Source organism: Plasmodium reichenowi, chromosome 8 (genome assembly GCF_001601855.1).
Source record: "Plasmodium reichenowi strain SY57 chromosome 8, whole genome shotgun sequence".
Classification (NCBI taxonomy): domain Eukaryota; phylum Apicomplexa; class Aconoidasida; order Haemosporida; family Plasmodiidae; genus Plasmodium; species Plasmodium reichenowi.
This window is the reverse complement of record NC_033653.1, coordinates 181464-201818: the sequence shown is the minus strand read 5'-3', so window position 1 is coordinate 201818 and position 20355 is coordinate 181464. Positions and strand designations below refer to the sequence as shown.

At 15.2% G+C, this 20355-nt stretch overlaps 4 protein-coding genes across 4 annotated transcripts, besides 1 other annotated feature; 3 read left to right on the top strand and 1 right to left on the bottom strand.

Annotated features, from left to right (window-relative positions):
* Positions 1 to 2467: 2467 nt before the first annotated feature.
* On the top strand, positions 2468 to 5740 carry PRSY57_0805100 (hypothetical protein; the record flags this gene model as incomplete). Its single annotated transcript, XM_012906992.2, has 1 exon — positions 2468 to 5740. The coding sequence occupies one exon, from the start codon at positions 2468 to 2470 to the stop codon at positions 5738 to 5740; it is 3273 nt and encodes a 1090-aa protein (XP_012762446.2).
* A 697-nt stretch (positions 5741 to 6437) lies between these two features.
* PRSY57_0805000 (acetyltransferase, putative) lies at positions 6438 to 7689 on the top strand (the record flags this gene model as incomplete). The annotated part of the gene is made up of 6 exons (XM_012906991.2): positions 6438 to 6788; positions 6896 to 6986; positions 7195 to 7236; positions 7310 to 7368; positions 7468 to 7507; positions 7595 to 7689. The coding sequence occupies 6 exons, from the start codon at positions 6438 to 6440 to the stop codon at positions 7687 to 7689; spliced, it is 678 nt and encodes a 225-aa protein (XP_012762445.1).
* A 1974-nt stretch (positions 7690 to 9663) lies between these two features.
* Positions 9664 to 11940: a sequence feature (centromere).
* Positions 11941 to 14152: 2212 nt separating this feature from the next.
* PRSY57_0804900 (hypothetical protein) lies at positions 14153 to 17857 on the top strand (the record flags this gene model as incomplete). Its single annotated transcript, XM_012906990.2, has 1 exon — positions 14153 to 17857. One exon carries the CDS (start codon positions 14153 to 14155, stop codon positions 17855 to 17857), a length of 3705 nt encoding a protein of 1234 aa, XP_012762444.2.
* Positions 17858 to 19756: 1899 nt separating this feature from the next.
* On the bottom strand, positions 19757 to 20038 carry PRSY57_0804800 (hypothetical protein; the record flags this gene model as incomplete). The annotated part of the gene is made up of 1 exon (XM_012906989.2): positions 19757 to 20038. One exon carries the CDS (start codon positions 20036 to 20038, stop codon positions 19757 to 19759), a length of 282 nt encoding a protein of 93 aa, XP_012762443.1.
* Between the last annotated feature and the right edge of the window lie 317 nt (positions 20039 to 20355).

Sequence of the window (20355 nt, the reverse complement as noted above, 5' to 3'; positions counted from 1 at the left end):
AAAAAAAAAAAAAATTTTAAAAATATTTTTAAAATTTTTTTTTAAATTATTTTTTTTTATATATAAAAATTTTTATTTTTTTTTTTTTTTTTTTTTTTTTTTTTTTTTTTTTTTTTTTTTTTTTTTTTTTTTTTTTTTTTTTTTTTTTTTTTTTTTTTTTTTTTTTTTTTTTTTTTTTTTTTTTTGTTTTTTTTTTGTTTTTTTTTCCTAGTTCTAAAATCTATAAATTAAATATATGGAAAAAAAAAAACCCAAAAAATAAAAAATAAATATATTTAGTAATAATAAATTATTCCTATAAAAATAATATTATAAAATAATAAATATTTTAAAATAGGTTTAAATAATAATATAATGATTTATTATTGTAGTATGAATTTATAAGAGTTTAAAGAAAAAAAAAAAAAAAAAAAAAGGGGGGTCTTCGTAAAAATGGTACAATATTTTTAAAGGAATTTATAAATTATATATATATAGCTAAAAATCTATTGATCCTTATATATACATTTAAAAATATTAATAATATATCTATATATAATAATAATAATATATAGGATCATAATATGGAATAAGAATTTTTCCAAAGCATATTATATTTTTACCATTTAATAATAAAAAGAATTTTTATATATATAAAATATATTATTATTAATTATAATTGTTCATTCGATAATTTAGAAATATATATTATAATAATGAAATTTTTTTTTCCCCATTTTAAGAAAAAATTAATAACAAATGTGGTTAGTAAATAATTATTATTTCTTATATTTTATAAAGGTTCTAATTAAAAAATTGTTGAATATATTTATACTTGACCTTTTTTTAAAGGCTCATAAATAAATATACATATATATATATATATATATATATATGTATATAATCTATTAAGTTTTATACTCATAAAAATATGATAAAAAAATAGCTAATCCTAAAATGACTTAAAAAAAAAAAATAATAAAAACTTATATACTGGATAAACAATATTTAAAAGAAAAATAAAATAATGAAATGGAAATTTATGAAAAATTAAGAAAATATTACCTTTATAGGAATATATCAAATAAAATATATATACATACATATATTAAATATTTATAATCGTTTTGTCTTAATAAAAAAATTTGAAAAATTATATTAAACATAAACATATATATTAAACATAAACATATATATTAAACATAAACATATATATTAAATATAAACATATATATTAAATATAAACATATATATTAAATATAAACATATATATTAAATATAAACATATATATTAAATATAAACATATATATTAAATATAAACATATATATTGAATATATATATATATATATTATATATTAGGGAAAAAAAAAAAATATATTGTTGAAAATAATTTTTTTATCGAAATATACGCATTAACTATTTTAATGTAAAATAAAGAATGTGATATTATTTAAAAAAAAAGAAAAATAATAATTTCCAAAAGCAAAAAAAAAAAAAAAAAAAAAAAAAATGTATACACAGGGTGCGTAATATATTATATATATTATGTATATCATCTTTTTTCATTATTATATAAAAATAAAAAAATAGGAACATTATATTATATATAATATAATATATATATTATTATTATACATTTTTTTTATTTAAAAAATATAGGGGAATATTACATTAATATAATTATATATATATTATGTATATATAATATATATATTATGAAATTAAATAAATAATCGTTTTTTTTTTGGTTTTTTTTTTTTTTTTTTCAATTCATATTGTATGCCTTTTTAGCATGTATTTCATTTTACTCTATTTTATATTTTATATTTTACATTTTACATTTTACATTTTCTTTATTTTTATTGTCCATTTTTTTGTGTTTTTTGTATTTTCGGAATATCCATTTATGTTTTTAAGTATAATATATTTGTTGAAAATATTTTGAAAATGTAATTTCATTTTTTCCCCTTTTTCTTTTTCTTATTTTTAAATGAAACAAAAGTATTTTTAAAAAGATACAACTTTTATTTAATATCATAATATTTTTATAAAAATACAGCAACTTTTGAAAAGGAGTTCAAATTGTATTATTTCGTAGATTAATTTAAAATTTGTTCACAAGTTATATATATTTTATATATATATATATATATATATATATATGTAATACATATATATGTATATATCGTATACATTTCTTTTCTTTTCTTATCTTTTTTTTCTTTTTTGTATATCCCAGTAAAATAATTTATTTGAAATATAACATAACTTTTAAGATAAAACAAAATTGTAAAATAATATATTTTTATATGTTATTTATTTTCTTGTCATCTTTTTATATGATTTTTAAAATATGTAAAAATAGATTAATGTAAATATTATACTTAATCCATCTTGATATATTCTATTTTTTTTTTTTTTTTTATATATTTTATAAAATATATAAAAAATGAAAAAAGAAATTTTATGACCATTTTTTAAAAAATATGAACGAAGAAACAAGCACACGAACATTATTAGATATACCAGGTTATTATTATGATAAAAAAAAAAATAGATATTTTCTAATTGATAATGAATTAAAAAAGGAATTAAAAAAAGAAGAATTTAATAAATCAGTGAATAACGCCAAAAAAAAAAACAGAGATACTAATAATGCGGAAACTAAAAAATGGGGGAAAAAGAAATTCCATCAAATTCATGGAATAAAAGAAATGAAAAAAAAAAAGAAAAATGCAAACAATAATAAATTAAATAATAATATTAAAAATTATAATGAAGATGGAATAAATACTATATATACCAAAAAAAAAAGTTATAATATTATAAATAGTAAAGAAACAAAATTAGAATTAATCAATAATGAATTAAATTTTTTAAAAAAAAATATATGTGAAAATCAAAATATATTTAATTTAATTAAGAGGATAAAAAATTATAATTTTAAAGAAGACTCCATTTTAAGTTTGCCACCCATTTTTATTAATTCTAATAGTTGTGAATATATTCAAGTGGAAGATTTATGTGAATATTCATCAAATAAAAATTCATTTTGTCATAAAGAAAATGATTGTTTAGACATTTTAAAATCTCCAAGATCTTTTAATAATAAAAGAACAGATAATATAAATGTCTCTTTGAACGATTATAATTACTTTAATTTAAGTCAAAAATTAATAGATAAATATAAACGAAAAAATAAAAACGAATTAGATAATTTTAATAAAAATGAATCCTTTGATACATATGGAAAGTATAGAAAAAATAGCATATTCAGTAATCAAACTGATGAATATAATGTTTCAAATTATAATTACACAAACAAAAAATATTATTGTGATAATAAATATAATATGACATATTGTAAAAATGGAAATAATATGTTTTCTTGTATTAATCCTGATTATATAGAAGAAAATTTATTAATTCCCAAACTTTATGGGAGAACATATGAAAAGTTAAATTCATGTAATATAAAAAATATAAAATCAAAAATAAGGGTAAATAGATATAAAGCGAATTTTTATTATTTTTATAATAATACTTATGATACGTTTGCCTTAGAAGCAAATAACACATCCAGAGAAATGAACATCAACAATAATAATGATAATGATGCTAATAATGATAGTAATGATAGTAATGATAGTAATAATAATAATAATAATAGTAATAATAATAATAATAGTAATATTTATAATAGTAATATTTATAATAGTAATATTTATAATAATAATATTTATAATAATAATAATAATAATAGTGGAAGGCACTTCATTTCGTTTAATAATATTTCAAATGATACCATTTATCAAGAAATGGAAGTACAATCTTTGGAAGACAGTCATATGCCCATTGGACATTTAGATGCCGTAACAAATGAAACACGTGTTTCTAAAACACATAAACCTTCTGAATCCTTTTTTCATTTATTCAGTAATCCTCAATATGATGATATTGTTTTCAGTACAACCAAAGAAAACAATTTTTCATTCAGTTTAGGGGCTATCGATATGAATAATTTCGTCCAAAAGAATAAAAAATCGTCCATATATGATGTTATTCATGAAAATGTCTATTATAGTACAGATACTAAATATTTGTGTAGTTATTCTAAAGAAAAAAGTGAACTATTATGTATTTCTCCACAAATATTATCTCATTTTAATATATTTAATGGTGAATATGTTGCCTATTCCTCTTATCCTAATACAAAAGATGAAAAAAGTCTTCTATGCTTATTAAGTATAAAATCATTTTTTCAATGTAATCCCAAAATAGAAATATATAGTTTCCCTGGAGAAGTTAATTATTTTAAATTATTTCCATCCATTCAAAGTGACAATTATAATAATAATTATTCTCTACACCCAACATCTGATGATTATTCTTTTTATCATAATAATGAAATTGACAAGATTTTTATATGTGGGTCATATCCATGTTTTAGTTTTAGTACCTTAAAAAATAACGTTACATATTGTATATGGGATAGTAAGAAATTAAAAGTGCAAGATTTACTGTCAATGAACGAAGATTTAACATCTTATATTGAAAATATTATTAACGGAAAACAATTTAATGTATACCAACAATTTGAAAATAATTCTCAAAAGAAATTAAGGTTATTTTCTTCGAAAAAAAGGAAAAAAAAAATATCCAAAGAACAAAATAAAAATCAACACGAAACATTCACAGATGAATTATATGAAAATAATACCAAAATGAATAATGATAATAAAATAAAATTTTGTAAAAAAGAGTTATATAATGAAAGCGATTTATACAAAGGTAATTCTGAACATTTCAAAAATGTCCATGGTACTTTTAACAAAAAAACACATGATTATTCATACCATCATTTTGATAATAATAATAATAATAATAATTATTACAATCCAAAGAAATCACCAAATTCAGCAAATTCGATTGAAAAAATTAAAAATAAATGTTATTTTTCATATAATCATTCTTCACAAAATTCACTCAAGTACAATTATAATGACAATAAAAAAAAAGGAATATGTTGTGAAAATATAAAAAAATCAGATAACAATATTTTTTTATGTTGTAATACAGAATATTTATATTTATGTGATTTACGTTGTAATTTGTTAAATACAATATCAAAGTTAAAGCCAAATGAAGGCTGTGTCAATAAAATTTATTCATTAAATAATAATGTACAATATGTTTCATCTAAAACAAATAATCATATAGGATTGTATGATATGCGATATATAAATTACAAACATAATGATGAAACAAAAAGTAATTTAATAGTCTCTTATGAAAGATTCATAGATAATGATAATCTTAAAAAACATCTTAATGATTTTTATGTTATAGATAATGAACAATATATTGTTTCCCTAGACACGTATACAAGTTCTGTATATATATATGATATAATGGGTACTACAACTAAAATTATAAATTTGGATGGAAATTCTGAATATTCAAAAAATAATGTTTTACATTGTTATACAAACTTATCTAAAATACCATATATATATTCATGTAGAAAATACGATGATTATTATTATAATTATTATAAACAGAAAATTTATGAAACCAAAGCTACTGATAGTAAATATGTAAATCATTTTAATCCAATGAAATCATATCCTAAAAAGGACTTATTTATAGGATTAAATGTTCAATCCATTTTACCTCTTTTTTATATAAAACAAAAATATAATAAACATAATTTCATTTCTATAAATGAAGGAGGCTTTATTTGTACAATAAATATATAAACATTCCTTTATTGAAAATTTTAATATATTATAATATATATTTCTTTATTTTAATATTTTATAATTTACTTAATTTTATTTTTTTCTTTTTTTTTTTTCGTTTATAAAAAAATATATTTGAAAGAAAATAATAAATTGAATTTTTTTTCTTTATTTTTAAAAAGAATAAAATATTTTATGTTTTTAATTCATACATATATATATATATATATAGAAAATATATATAAAAAATATATTTTTCTTTTTATAATATATATATATAATATATATGTAATTTTTTTTTTTTTAAGGTAAATAAATTTTATATATATATATTTTTTATATACAAATTTCATATATGTCATAGTTTCCTTTAATTAACATATTTTTTTTATAAAGTTCATTTTTTTATTTTTTTTTTTTTAAGTAATTTGTGAATAAACATATATTTGAAAAACCAAATTCACTGATAAAATACTTTATTATTTTTAAAAAGATTATATTTTATAATTTCTTTTTTTTTTTTTTTTTTTTTTTTCTTGTGCCTTGTAATATTTTCTTTCATTATAAAATAACAAAAAAAAAAGAAAAAAGCCTAATATATATTACAACAAATCATAATATTTACTAAAAAGCAATTTTCATGAATAAATAATATTTTTACATGTATTATTTGCTTTAAATTCAATAGTTATACAAAGTTTAGTAAATTTCTAAAATGAATAATGAAGTTGTATCAGAACAGGATGAAATAAATAATAAAGTAGAAAATTACATAAACCCTTTTGTTTTAGCAGATATATCGGATTTGGATTTCGAAAAAAGTATTGAAAAATCATTTGAATGTAATACTACAATTAGTGAATTTTATAATGAAAGTTTACCTAAAAAAGATGTATATCACACAATGTTTTTTGATGAAAAAGAAATTGATATATATCAATATAGAACATTACCAAAAAATTATTTAAATAGTATGTATAATTTATTAAGCACAGAATTATCAGAACCATATAATATTTTTTTACTCAAAACCGTTTTAAATGATTACAGTGAAATTGCATTAATGGTATGACATTTTCTTTATATATTGAACAAAAATATTATATGCAGTTTTGTCCTGTAATAAAAAAAAAAAAAACTATACATATTTTTTTATCTTTTTATTCTATATAGTGTATATATGAGGAACAATGTGTTGGTGCAATAATAAGCAAAATAACTACCAAATGTAAAAATGATGAAACAATCACTTTTGGATATATATGTAAAAAAAAAAATATATATATTATATATATATTATAATAATAATCATGTATAATATGAAAAATTGTATAATGCTGTATTGTCTTCTGTGTTTTATAAATAAATAAATAAATATATATATATATATATATATATTTGAATTGTATTGAATTTTAATTAATATACATTTCTCTTCCTTTTCTTTTAAATAAAAATAAAAAAATTTATAGGTATGATAGCTGTTCACAAATCCATTAGAAGTTTGGGTTTAGGTTAAAATATTATTTAAAGTATGTTTTTTTGTTTTATTATAATTTATAATTTGTGAAAATTTTTATTTTTTAGGTTCTTATTTATTAAATGAGAGTATTAAATTAATGCAAAACATTTATGGCATAAATGAGGTACTTTAAAAAAAGACCAAAAAATAAATTTTTTTTTTTTTTTTTTCTTATATAAATAAAAAAAATATTTTTTTTTTACATTTATATATTTTTCATCAGATTCATCTTGAGGCAGAAGCAACAAATTATCCTACATTACGTATGAATTATTTTATTATTCAAAAAAAATTTATTTATTACTATTATATATATAATAATTATTTATATGCATATATATATTTTTTAGGATTTTATGAAAAAAACGGTTTTATTAGAGTAAAAAGGAAACCCTATTATTATTTAAGCGGTGTTGATGCCTTCAAATTAAAGAAAATATTATAATATATATATATATATACATTTTTTTTTTTGTCTTTTATCTAACTGTTTTTGTTTTTTTGATTTAAATAAATATTTAAATCATTAAGACGTTTATTACATGCCACTAATGTTAGTTTTAACTTTTCCCTTTCTTTTAATGATTTAAAAAAAAAAAATACAACTTTGTTTTTTTTTCCTTTTGTTTTTTTTTTAATTTATACATTAAATGAAAAACTTATTTAAATATAATTTGTTTCATTTATTATAATTATCCTTTTTAAACAATACAAAAAATATATAAATAAATGCAAAATTTTACATGTAACATAAGCAACATGAGAAATATTTTATAGATATTTTATAAATTATACATTGTTTTTTTTTCTTTTTTTGTTATAATTTTGAATTTTAAAATAATCAATAAATTTTATTAATATGTTCATAATCTATTTTTTTTTTTTTTCTTAAATTTGTGAAATAAAATAATTCAAAATAAAAAGGTAATAATAATTAAAGATATATTAATATATATTTTACACATAATAATATTTAGAAATATTTATTTGAACCTTGAATGAATGTAGAAATTCTTCATGTGAACGTTTGATTATTCAAATATCAATAGAATAATTGTCCTTTTAAAAAGTTTATAAAGAAAGTTTTTGTTCGTTAATGAATAATAAATTATCATGTGACATTTATTTTTTTTTCATCTACATAATCGTATGTAAAATTTACTAAGCTAAAGTTTTTTAAAAATGTTAAGAATATGTTTAAAATTGGGACAATTATATAGGGATAGGGATAATGTTCAAAATATAGATTTAAAATATTTTGAATAATTATATAATTTAATAAAAACGCTTAATAAAATACTCTGCCTGATTGTTGTGTTTTGTTAATATTAAGTAAAAATATTATTAATTTGTGCGTGTTCATGAATGAACATTACTTGAAAATTCGTTAATGATTTAAGTACACACCGGTATTTATTCAAATGTAATAGTTTATTCTTTATGTTATAAGGATATAACTTCATATGTAATTTTTATTAGTTTGAATAAAAAACATATATTATACTAAATGTATTTATATTCTACAATATCAAATAAATGGTTAAAATTTTTGGATGAACTTTTTTTTTAATGTCCGTTTCATATAATATAGTAGTTTTATGGAATATGATCTAATATAAGATGTAATTCAAAAACATCTATTAATTCTACATTCCAAAAAGATATATTAACACTTTTGTATTATATTAAGATTGTTGTACTTATATTCCTTCTATAAATATATAATAAATATATATTTCTTATAAGTTGGATCTTCATTGAAATAAAAAGAAGTTACTTCATATATATTTAACCATATAAAGATAATTTTATAAGATGGAGTATAAATTTACAATTTGTTTCTAATTCATAAAAGAAATAAATTTATATCATTCTAAATGTCATACTAACATAATATATTTTCTTATATTAATTTAATACAAAGTTATTCTTTCTTTTTTAAATATAAACATATAAAATATCGTATAATAAAAGTTGATATTTCCACACATTTAAAATTTATTTAAAAATATTTTATAGTTTTTAATATTATTATAAAATTATATCTTCTTTAATATATAATAAATAAATAAACACTAATCATTTTAAGAAAGATAAAATTTGTTTATATCATATTTCTATACTTTTTGAAGTACATTATATTTTTTTTTTTTTTAAATACAAAATATTACATAACTATTATTACACTTAATATATTATATAAAATATACAATAATTAAATAAAAAATTAATTATATAAAGTCATATTTTCTTATATAAATAATAATTAACAAAAATGTAAATAAAATAAAAATAAAGTATAGAAATAATAATAATAAATAAATAAATAAATAAATAAAGGAATGTTTAATAAAAAAAACATATAATTTTAAATAATAATAATATAATATAGCATAAAAATGTTAATTTAATATATGTCTATTATTAAAAAATTAAATATATAGAATTAATTATTATATTTAATTAAATAAAATATAATTAATTAATTAAATAAATAAATAAAATATAAAAATAATTAATTAATTAAATAAAATAAAATAAGAATAAAAATAAATTAATTAAATAAAATATAAATATAATTAATTAATTAAAATTAAATATAAATATTAATTAATTAAAATAAAAATAAATTAAATAAATAAATATAATATAAATATATTAATTTTATATATATAATAAATTAATTGAATAAAATATAAATATAATTAATTAATTAAAATAAAATATAAATATAATTAAATAATTAATTAAAATAAAATATAAATATAATTAATTAATTAATTAATTAAAATAAAATATAAATATAATTAATTAATTAATTAAAATAAAATATAAATATAATTAATTAATTAATTAAAATAAAAATAAATTAAATAAATAAATATAATATAAATATAATTAATTTTATATATATAAATAAATTAATTAAATATATAATATCATTTTAACAATTAAATAATTATTTTTAATAAATATTTATTAATATATAATTAACGAAATAATAAATTAATATATTTAAATAAATAAATAATTTATAAATATTTAATTAAATAAATAATTAATTTTATTATTTATATATTATTTTAATTTTTTATTTAAATATATTATTAATTTAATAAATAATTTAATTAATTATATATATATAATATTAATACTAAAAATATAAATTAAATTAATTAAATAAGTACACATAATAAATTAAATTAATTAAATAAATACACATAATATATTAATTTAATTAAATAAACACAAACAAAAATTAATTAAAATAATTATTAATTAATTATAAAGAATTATTATTTATTTATAAATAAATATATATTTGTTTATTAATTATTTTATATTATTAATTAAAATATATATTTATTATATAAATTAAATAATTAATAATAAAATATTATATATATAATAAAAATAAATAATAATTATTATTATTTAAATATATATTATGTATATAATTATGTGTGTTATATATATAATAATATATTTATAATATTTATTAAATAATATATTAAATTAATTAATTATTAAATATAAAATAATAATATAATATAATAGTATTTAATAAATAATTAAAAAATAAAAATAATATATTTTAATATAATATTTAAATTAATTATTTATTTTTAATTAAATTAAGAATATATTAATTATATATTTTAAATTAAATATAAATTGAAAATTAAAATAATTATTTAATATAAAATAATAAATTAATTTAATTTAAATATATAATAAATAAAATAATATATATATTTAATTAATTATATATATTATTTAAAAAAAAATTAATACAATTATATATTATTTAAATAAATTAATATTAATAATATATAATAATAATAATTTAATTAAATTAAATTCAAACATATAATAAATAAAATAATATATTATTTATTATTTAAATTATTTAATATTTATAATATTTAATAATTATTATAAATTAATTAAATTCAAATATATAATAAATAAAATAATATATTTATTTATGAATTAATTATATATAATATAAAAATAATTAATATAATAATTATATATTATTTAAATTAATTATAATATTAATAATATTTAATAAAATAATAAATTAGTTCTATAATTATAATTTATGTATTTATAATAAAATGATTAATTTAATATATTATTTAATTAAATTATTAATATTAAAATAATATTTATATTAATTTATATAATTAAATTAATAAATTCGAAATTAATTAAAATTAATTTATTAAAAATAAAATATTTATATATTAAATTAATTAAAATTAAATATTATTAATTATAATATATAATATTAATAATTTAATTCTTATATATTATATTTTAAAAAATAATGTATTTATTTTATTATTATCATATTTATAGTTAATTATTAAATATAATAATAATAATAAGATATTTATTAATTTATATTACTTTTAAATTAAAATAAATTTAAAATAATATATTATTATTTTTTTAATAGTAATTATAAATTATTAATTTAATTATATTTTTTTATTTATTTAAATTATATATATTAAATAATATTTTTTTATAAAATAATAAATTAAATTGTTTTTAAATAATATTTTAATTTGTATAATTTAAATAAATAGCAAAAATAAATATTTATACATTTTATTTAATAAAAATAATATTATATATATATATATATATATATATAATTAATATTTATTTATTAATAATTTATTAATTAAAATAATATTTATTAATAATTGTAATATTGTTATTATATTTTATTATTATATTTAGAATAAAATATATTTGTAAATGAAGGAAAATATAATTTATAATGTTTTTAATATATTATGGTGTATGAAAGATTTATAATTGTCTATTTTTTTTCATGCCTAAGTAATTACAAAATAAAAACAGAAAATACATATATATATATATATATAAATAAATTTTATTATGAAATTTTGAAAATATTTTATATTGACATAAATTTTTTTTTTTGTTAAATCATTCTATTTAAAAAAGAGTATTTTTAATATGGAAAAGTAGTTCTCAGTTATTATGTTACAAATACAAAAAAAAGTATCTTTAAAGTATCTGATTCATTTTTTAATCGATTAAAGAAATATGCTCTATATAATTGTTTTCAGTCATATTATTATAGAAAAAAAAAGTGCAAACATAAAATAATTCTATTGTGTTATTTTTTCTTTTCTATAAATGAATGTTTGTACTTAATAATAAAAGAAAAATAATACAAATAAAACAATTTTACCATATATAATATTCATGAAAAATTGGTAAATATATATAGGAAACCATGTATAAATATATTATAATAATATAATTGATATTTTTGTGTAATTGTATATAATATCTCATTAAAAAATTTTCAAAAGATAGAAAAACTTAGATCTTAATATGTATTGTAATTGTTCAGATGTAAATAACCTTTTGAACCTATTTTGAATGTCCCAAACCCAAAACATTTAAATAATAAATATATAGATACACATATTATGGTAAAATATACATATATATATATTTTTAATAAAAACAAAATGTCACATTAATAATTATAAAATTTATATTTATTACAGTACATGCTAAAAACGTACAAGTATAAAATTATATTAATTCATATGTAATATTACAGAAACAATATATTTTATTACTAAATATTACTTAAAAAAAAAAAAAAATTCTCTTTATATGTATTATTTATATATATATTAAAATTGCCTTAAAATAACAAAAATATAAATGCAAATGTGTGCAATTGTTATGATCTAGTTCCTAATATATTTTATACTATTGTATTTTTGTTGAAATAAAAATGATAAAAAATCATGAACCCTGTTGATTAAAAAAATAAAGATAAAATAATATATCTTAATTTTATTTTTGCAATAATGAAAAAAATTTAATATATAGAATAAAAAGAAAAAATATATAATATAATATTTTTTGTTTTTTTTTTATGGGGAATTTATGCTCTAGGCTTAAAAAAAAAAAATTTACCACTTTAAATTGTAAATTCTACAATTTATTATTTTTCAGTAAGTCATTATATAATATATATAAGTAATTTTTTGAATTTGCAATTATATCTGAAGTTTCAATTTTTTTTAACTTTTTCTTTTCAAATGAAAGTGTATTGGTTTATTTAATTTTAATACATTTTTTTTTCCCAAGCTTATTACACACAAGTAGAATAAGCTTTTCACAAAAAACTAAAAAAAAAAAATTTATATAACATCAATTTAATCCTTAATAAGTTCAACTATAATCTCACATTATTATATACATTTAATTAAATTAAATCATTCTAAAATTTGTTCTTAAAGGTTAATAGGAATTTTATGTGAACAAGAAAAATTAATTGTAGAAAAGCTTTTCATTTAAAAAATCTTTTTATGTTAATATATATTATTATATATTTTTTTTTTGTTTTTATTTATACACATATATGATAATGTAATATATGAAAAGGTGTACATTCAATATATATATATATATATATATATATATATAATATAATATAATATATACAATAATTATATATATGTGATTTTTAATAATATATATTTAATGAAAAATGTGTATTATATATATCTGAAAAATAAAAAAAATTAAGATGTTTTTTTTTTTAAGAACTAGTTTTATAATTAAAATTCAAAAACAAATAATAAAATAATAATAGTATATTAATATTTATTGTGAAAAAAAAAATGTTTAAACAACATTTAAATAATGATTTTTTATTATACTCTTGTAAATAATTTCCATCAAAATATAGAACATGTCATTATAACCGCGTAAAATATTAATTAAAAAAATGTAATATGTGATTATATATATAAACATATATTATACATATTATTTCCTTGTTTAATTTTTTGTTTTTAATATTTTAATATTTAAAGAAATGATATCATTTGTAAAAAATGATAAGAATATATCCTTATCCATTTAGCAAAAATGTTAAATCTTTACCAGATCCACCACCAGGTAAATCTAGAGATATAAAAAATTTTGAATGTAAAAAATATGAAAATGATTATACTTGGTTATTGGAAGCAAAAAACAATTTAAAAAAATGCTTCTATATGTGTAACTTATGTTCAAAAAAATTTAATTATATGAGATGTTTAGTAAAAAATTCTAATGTGCATTATGAATACAACTCATTTAACAAAAACATAGAAAATCTATCTGACTACAATAAAACAAAAAATAAAGAAAGCAATAAATATAACATTCAATTGTGTGATGATAACAATAATAATAATAATTGTAATAATAATAGAATTAATAATGATCGTAATGATAATGAATCAGAAAACATAAAAAACAACATTATTAAAATAAAAAAGAACATTTTTAAGAACGACGTATATAGCAACCAAAGCATCGACGACATACACTTAATAAAAAATAATAGTATAATATTTAGCAACTCTTTAAGCCCCAATGAAAATGACCAATTATCATTTAATGATGATGTATTTATTTTTTTAGATTACTATACGAAAAAGAATTCAAACAGTAATTATAAAAAAAATGATGAACAAAGTTATAATGAAAAAAAAAATTTCAAAAAATTGATGTCCTCAATATACGGCGATCATAAATTATGGCCTTTTGAATTAGATGATATGATAATACATATAAAAAAACATGTGAAACATAATATATCATATTTTGCTTGTAAACATGTTAATATGAATGATTTATATAATTCTAATGAAGAGAATAATAATTATGATAATATAAATATTTACGTATGTGATAATAATAAAGAACAGTGTTCTATGAATAATAGTATAATAGATGTAAATGGATATGATATGTGTAATATAGCACAAAGTAATGTTTTTAATTCTTTTAAGGATAAAAAAGATAATAATGAAGAACAAAACGAAATATATAGTATGAACAATGTATGCAATAGTACTATGTGTAATGAAGAAGAGTTTTCTCATGTAAAAAACTATCCATGTTATGGAAATGAAGAACTTAACATTAACAATGATAATATCAATAAAAATGAACATTATGGAGAATTCTTTAATAGTTCTAACGTATCTAGTAGTATTCAAGAATTTAATTTATCATATGATTCAAAAGAAAGAATAAATAATATGATGAACAATAATTTATTACTTCATTACAATAAAGAAAATTATAAAAATTCAAGAATAGAAAATGCATTAAAATATAATAATGATAATATAGATAACGATAAGCATATTGAAAAGAAAAAAAAAGACGCAAATTATAATGAATATAAAAAAAATAATGAATCGTCAACTGTTGATCATAAATGTAATGACGATAATAATGTGAATTACAAAAATAAAAGTATATTATTACCTTTGCATAAAATTGATGATGGTTATGAAGAAAATATACAACATTTGAATAAAAGGCATTCAAACTCTTTTTATGATATATTAATAGATAAAAAAAATGTTGAAACTTACACAAGTTCTAGCAAAAAGAAGATTATTTTTAAAAGAATTAATAATGATATATTGAGGGATATAAATATGAAAAAAAATAATAATAAAGATATAACTAGTGAAAATCATGATGATCGCAATAAAGAAATTTTCAAAAAATGTAATAAACCAAAAATAGATAAAGGGCATACCTATTTATTAAATACAGAAGAAAATAATTCCCATTGTGAAAATATTAAAGAAAAAATGATAAATATGCCTGATAAATCATCAAGCGACTTAATGATTAATGATAAATGTAATTCTGAAGAAACCTTAAAAGATGATTCAACTTCTATTAAAGAAAATATAAATGCGTTGAATAAATGTGAAAAAAAAATAATAAATAATGTTAATATTGATGATTTCAACAAAAAGAAAAATTTGAATGGTGTAACATTACTTCTGGATAAAAAAGATGAAAAAATGCAAAATTTAAATAATGAAAAAACAAAGGAATGTTGTGATAAAAATAAAAATGAAAATAATATTTATAATGAACAGCCTATTGATAATGTAGAAGAAAATGTGCATACTAATCCTCGTGAAGACAACAAAATGGAAAAAAAAAAAAAAAGTGATATAAAAGAATATTCTAAAGAATGTAAAGATAAATTAAGTATGAATAATTATGACATAAAAATAAATTTTTTTAGTATTGATGAAAAAGAGAAAAGTAGAAATTTTAAATTATTAGATCAAATAAAGAATGATAAATTTAACATTACAAATGAAAAGACGAAGGTTAATACACACGATAATGTGAAATGTAATCAGAAAGAAGAAATAGAGGAAATAAATTGTAAAATGAATGAAAAAAAAAATTCTATTGAAAATAATTCTAAAAAAAAATTACATATAAACCAAGGAAAAGGATGTTGTAACAGTAAAATGAATAAAAATGAGTATTGTGATAATTCAGAAATAATTGAAATTAAAGAAAAGGAACCAAATATTTTAATTGACAAAACAAAAAAAAATATATACTACAATAATAAGAATTCAATTAATCTACAAGATGATATTATATGTGCTGAAGACATACATAAAGAATATGTGAATAAGGATGTATCAAAAATAAATTGTAGTGAAAGAAATATTTTAAATAATATTGAAGATGAATTAAATATTAATTTTGTCCATACAGATACAAAATATTTGAAAGAAAATAAAGATAAAAAAGGTATCATTATTAAGGAATTAAATAAATTAAAATATCATAATCACATATATAATGATAAAGACGAAAATGATAAATATTTCCTTTTCGATAAGAAAAAAAAAGAAAAGAAAGAACAAAAAAAAGAAGAGATTATAGATGATAAATATAGTTATAAAGGAAGCAGAAAAGAAGAATTAGAAAAAAAATTAAACAGTATTTTGAATTTTTCTTGTAAACCTAATAAAATAAATATTCACAACAAAATATATACAGCTAATGATAAGGAAAAGAAAATTACAGATGAAAATAGTAAAATAGTATATATTAACAACAACTATTTTTTTAATATAAGAAAAAATGATGATAACTACTATATTGAGAAGAGTAATGATATAAAAATTGAAAAGAATTTTAAGAAATATAATTTGAACAATCTTGATTTAGAATTTTGTAAAAATGAAAATGATTTTTATAGTTTTAAATATATGAGTAATATTTTATCAAGTAGCTGTAATTTGTCTAAAGAATATAATTTTACTAAAAGTTTTGAATCAAATATAGTAAATTCAAAAATCGATAAATTAAATGATTTGAAAAAGAAAATTTTAATAAAAAAGTATTTAAATGAAATTGCACTTAAAAAAAAAAATCATGTAATGAATAGTATAAATAAGAAAGTATCACACTTGAATCGCTCCCCAATAAATTGTACCATGGATAAAAATAGATGTGATGAAAAACTTAAATGTAAAGATAAATTATTTATTAAAGACGAAAAAGTTGCACAGTATTTACATATAAAACAAAGGAAAAGAATTAATCAATATGATAAAATTAGTAAAAATAATTGTAAATTATATAAAGCACCTAAATCACCAAAACAACAGGATAAAATACCTAAACCATTAGCTAGTCAATTAGAAATAAATTCATTATCTTATTTAAAAAATACACCATCATATCCATTTGAGGAATTTAATTTTTAAATATATATATTTTTTTAATTCATTTTATATAATACATTTTTTTTTTTTTTTTTTTTCTGTCACATGAATTAATTCTATTTATTTTTAAAATTTTGTTTAGATTTTGTGAGTTTTTTTTTTTTTTTTTTTTATTGTTTTATATTTTTAAAAACGAAATAGTAAAAACTATTTAAAAACTTCTGTCCTTACATATATATATATATGTATATTATGAAGACAAAATTGAGTCTTTAATTTATTATCTTTAAGTAACACTGGTGTAAATATTTCATCTTATAAAATACATAACATATAAAAATATGTTAATTCATATATATAATAATTTTTCTTCTGTCTAATTAATAAACATTCTTAAATATAATATTCTTTCATATTTAAATTACATAATGTTATACATAAATTTTCAACATATACAATTTATTATAATGTATTGATACCTGTTATTATTATTATTATTTTATTTTATTTTTTTTTTTTTTTGGTATAAAATAATATTATATTATTTCAATATGAACCCTCCAAGTTATTGTCTACAAATTAAAATTGTTACAAATAATAAAAAGAAAAATGTATACGATATATATATAATTTTTAAATCCAATATATTGAAATATCAAATCTTAAAATTGCCTTGTGTAGGTAAAATAATATATAGACCATATAAAAAAATAAATTAATTATAAATACAAAAAAATAACTTTAATTTCAAATGGTTAATAATCATTTTAATACATACTTGTAATAGATTTGTATATTTAATATTTATTTCCTTTCATTTTATTTTAATTTTTGACTTAACTAGTTTTAATACTTTATATGTATGTTCTTTGATATTTTAATAATATTATACATATATTTAATTTTATAATTTTAAAATATTCTTTAGTACACATAATAATTTGAACAGTTTTTATTTTATTAATTGAAATATCATATTCTCATATAAAAATGTTTCTAACACATTTCATATATATATATAATATGTTTTGGTCAAAAAGAAGAAGAAAGAAAGAGAGAAATTGGTTAGTCATAAGGTAACCTGAAAAACTAATTTTTTTTTTCTTAAAATGAAAATGAGGGCTTACGGTTTACGAAGAAAAAATTATAATAAATGATAAAGGATATATATCTTATAAATTATACACTTTTGTTTTTTTTTTTTTTTTTTTTCAAGAATTATTTAAAAATATATATATATATATTAAATTTTAGTTTATTTATTTATTTAATTATCGTCACATTTTGTTTTTTTTTAAGGTTTATACAATATAGATTAAAAGTTCAAATAGTAAATTATATATATATATATATTACATAAAACAACGGTATTAAGAAAAAAAAAAAAAAATTTTAAAATATAATTAAAAAAAAAAATATTTATATATATTTATTTATTGTATAAATATTATGGAAAAAAATTAGTAATTTTATTAATAATGGTTACTTTTTTATTTTTTATCTTTTACCTTGTATCTTTTCGGTTGTAATATTTATTAATAGGTATATAAAACAAAAGGGGGGAAAAAAAATAAAAGAATTATTCTAATTTTTTTTTTTTTTTTCTTCAATATATATATATATATATATATATATATATATATATATTTATTTATTTATATTTAAAAGGCTATGTGTGTTTGTTTCATTTAATATATTATACTTTTAAAAAATTATTCTATTTTTTTTGAATGATACATAAAAAAATAGTATTTAAAAAAAAAATTTGACTAAAAACAAAAAAAAATATATTTATATAAGTATTATTTATAAATTAATTGTAATTTATTTTTTGTACAAATAAATAAATATATATATATGTATATATATATATATATATATATAATTATATTAGTTGTATAAGTTCAAATATTTTAATTTTACTTCAGCTTTTCCCCTTTTTTATATTTGATATCCTTTTTCACGTAAGAGGTCTTTTGCCTTTTCAGCAAAAACACTATCATCAGGTCCTGCAAATTTTATGTAATGAGCTATTTGGTTAAGTGACCAAGAAGATGGAACCACTCCTCCTAAGTTCATTTGGAAATGATCATCATTTATTATTGGTCCAACAGTATAAGTAACATTTGGAGGAACATCATCGTCTTTATTTCCTGGTAAAATACTCATTCCATAAGGTATAGGAGTATCTTCATTTGGTGGGACATAACCGTTGTATGACATTTTTTATAAAGTTTTGATAAAAAAAATTAAATAAAAATAAAGGGGTATATATCTTATATATTATATATATATATATATATATATGTGATATATTTTTAAAGAATAATTTATAAAACAAAAAAAAAAAATATTTATATATATTATATTTATAAAAAATTTTATAAAATAAATAAATAATACAAGAGGAAATAAAAAATAAAATAATATCTTAAAGGTGTTAAAAAAGTTTCGAAATTTTCAATTTAAAAAAGAAAAAAATAATAATAAAACATATATTTAAAAAAAAAAAAAAAAAAAAAAAAAAAAAAAAATAATAA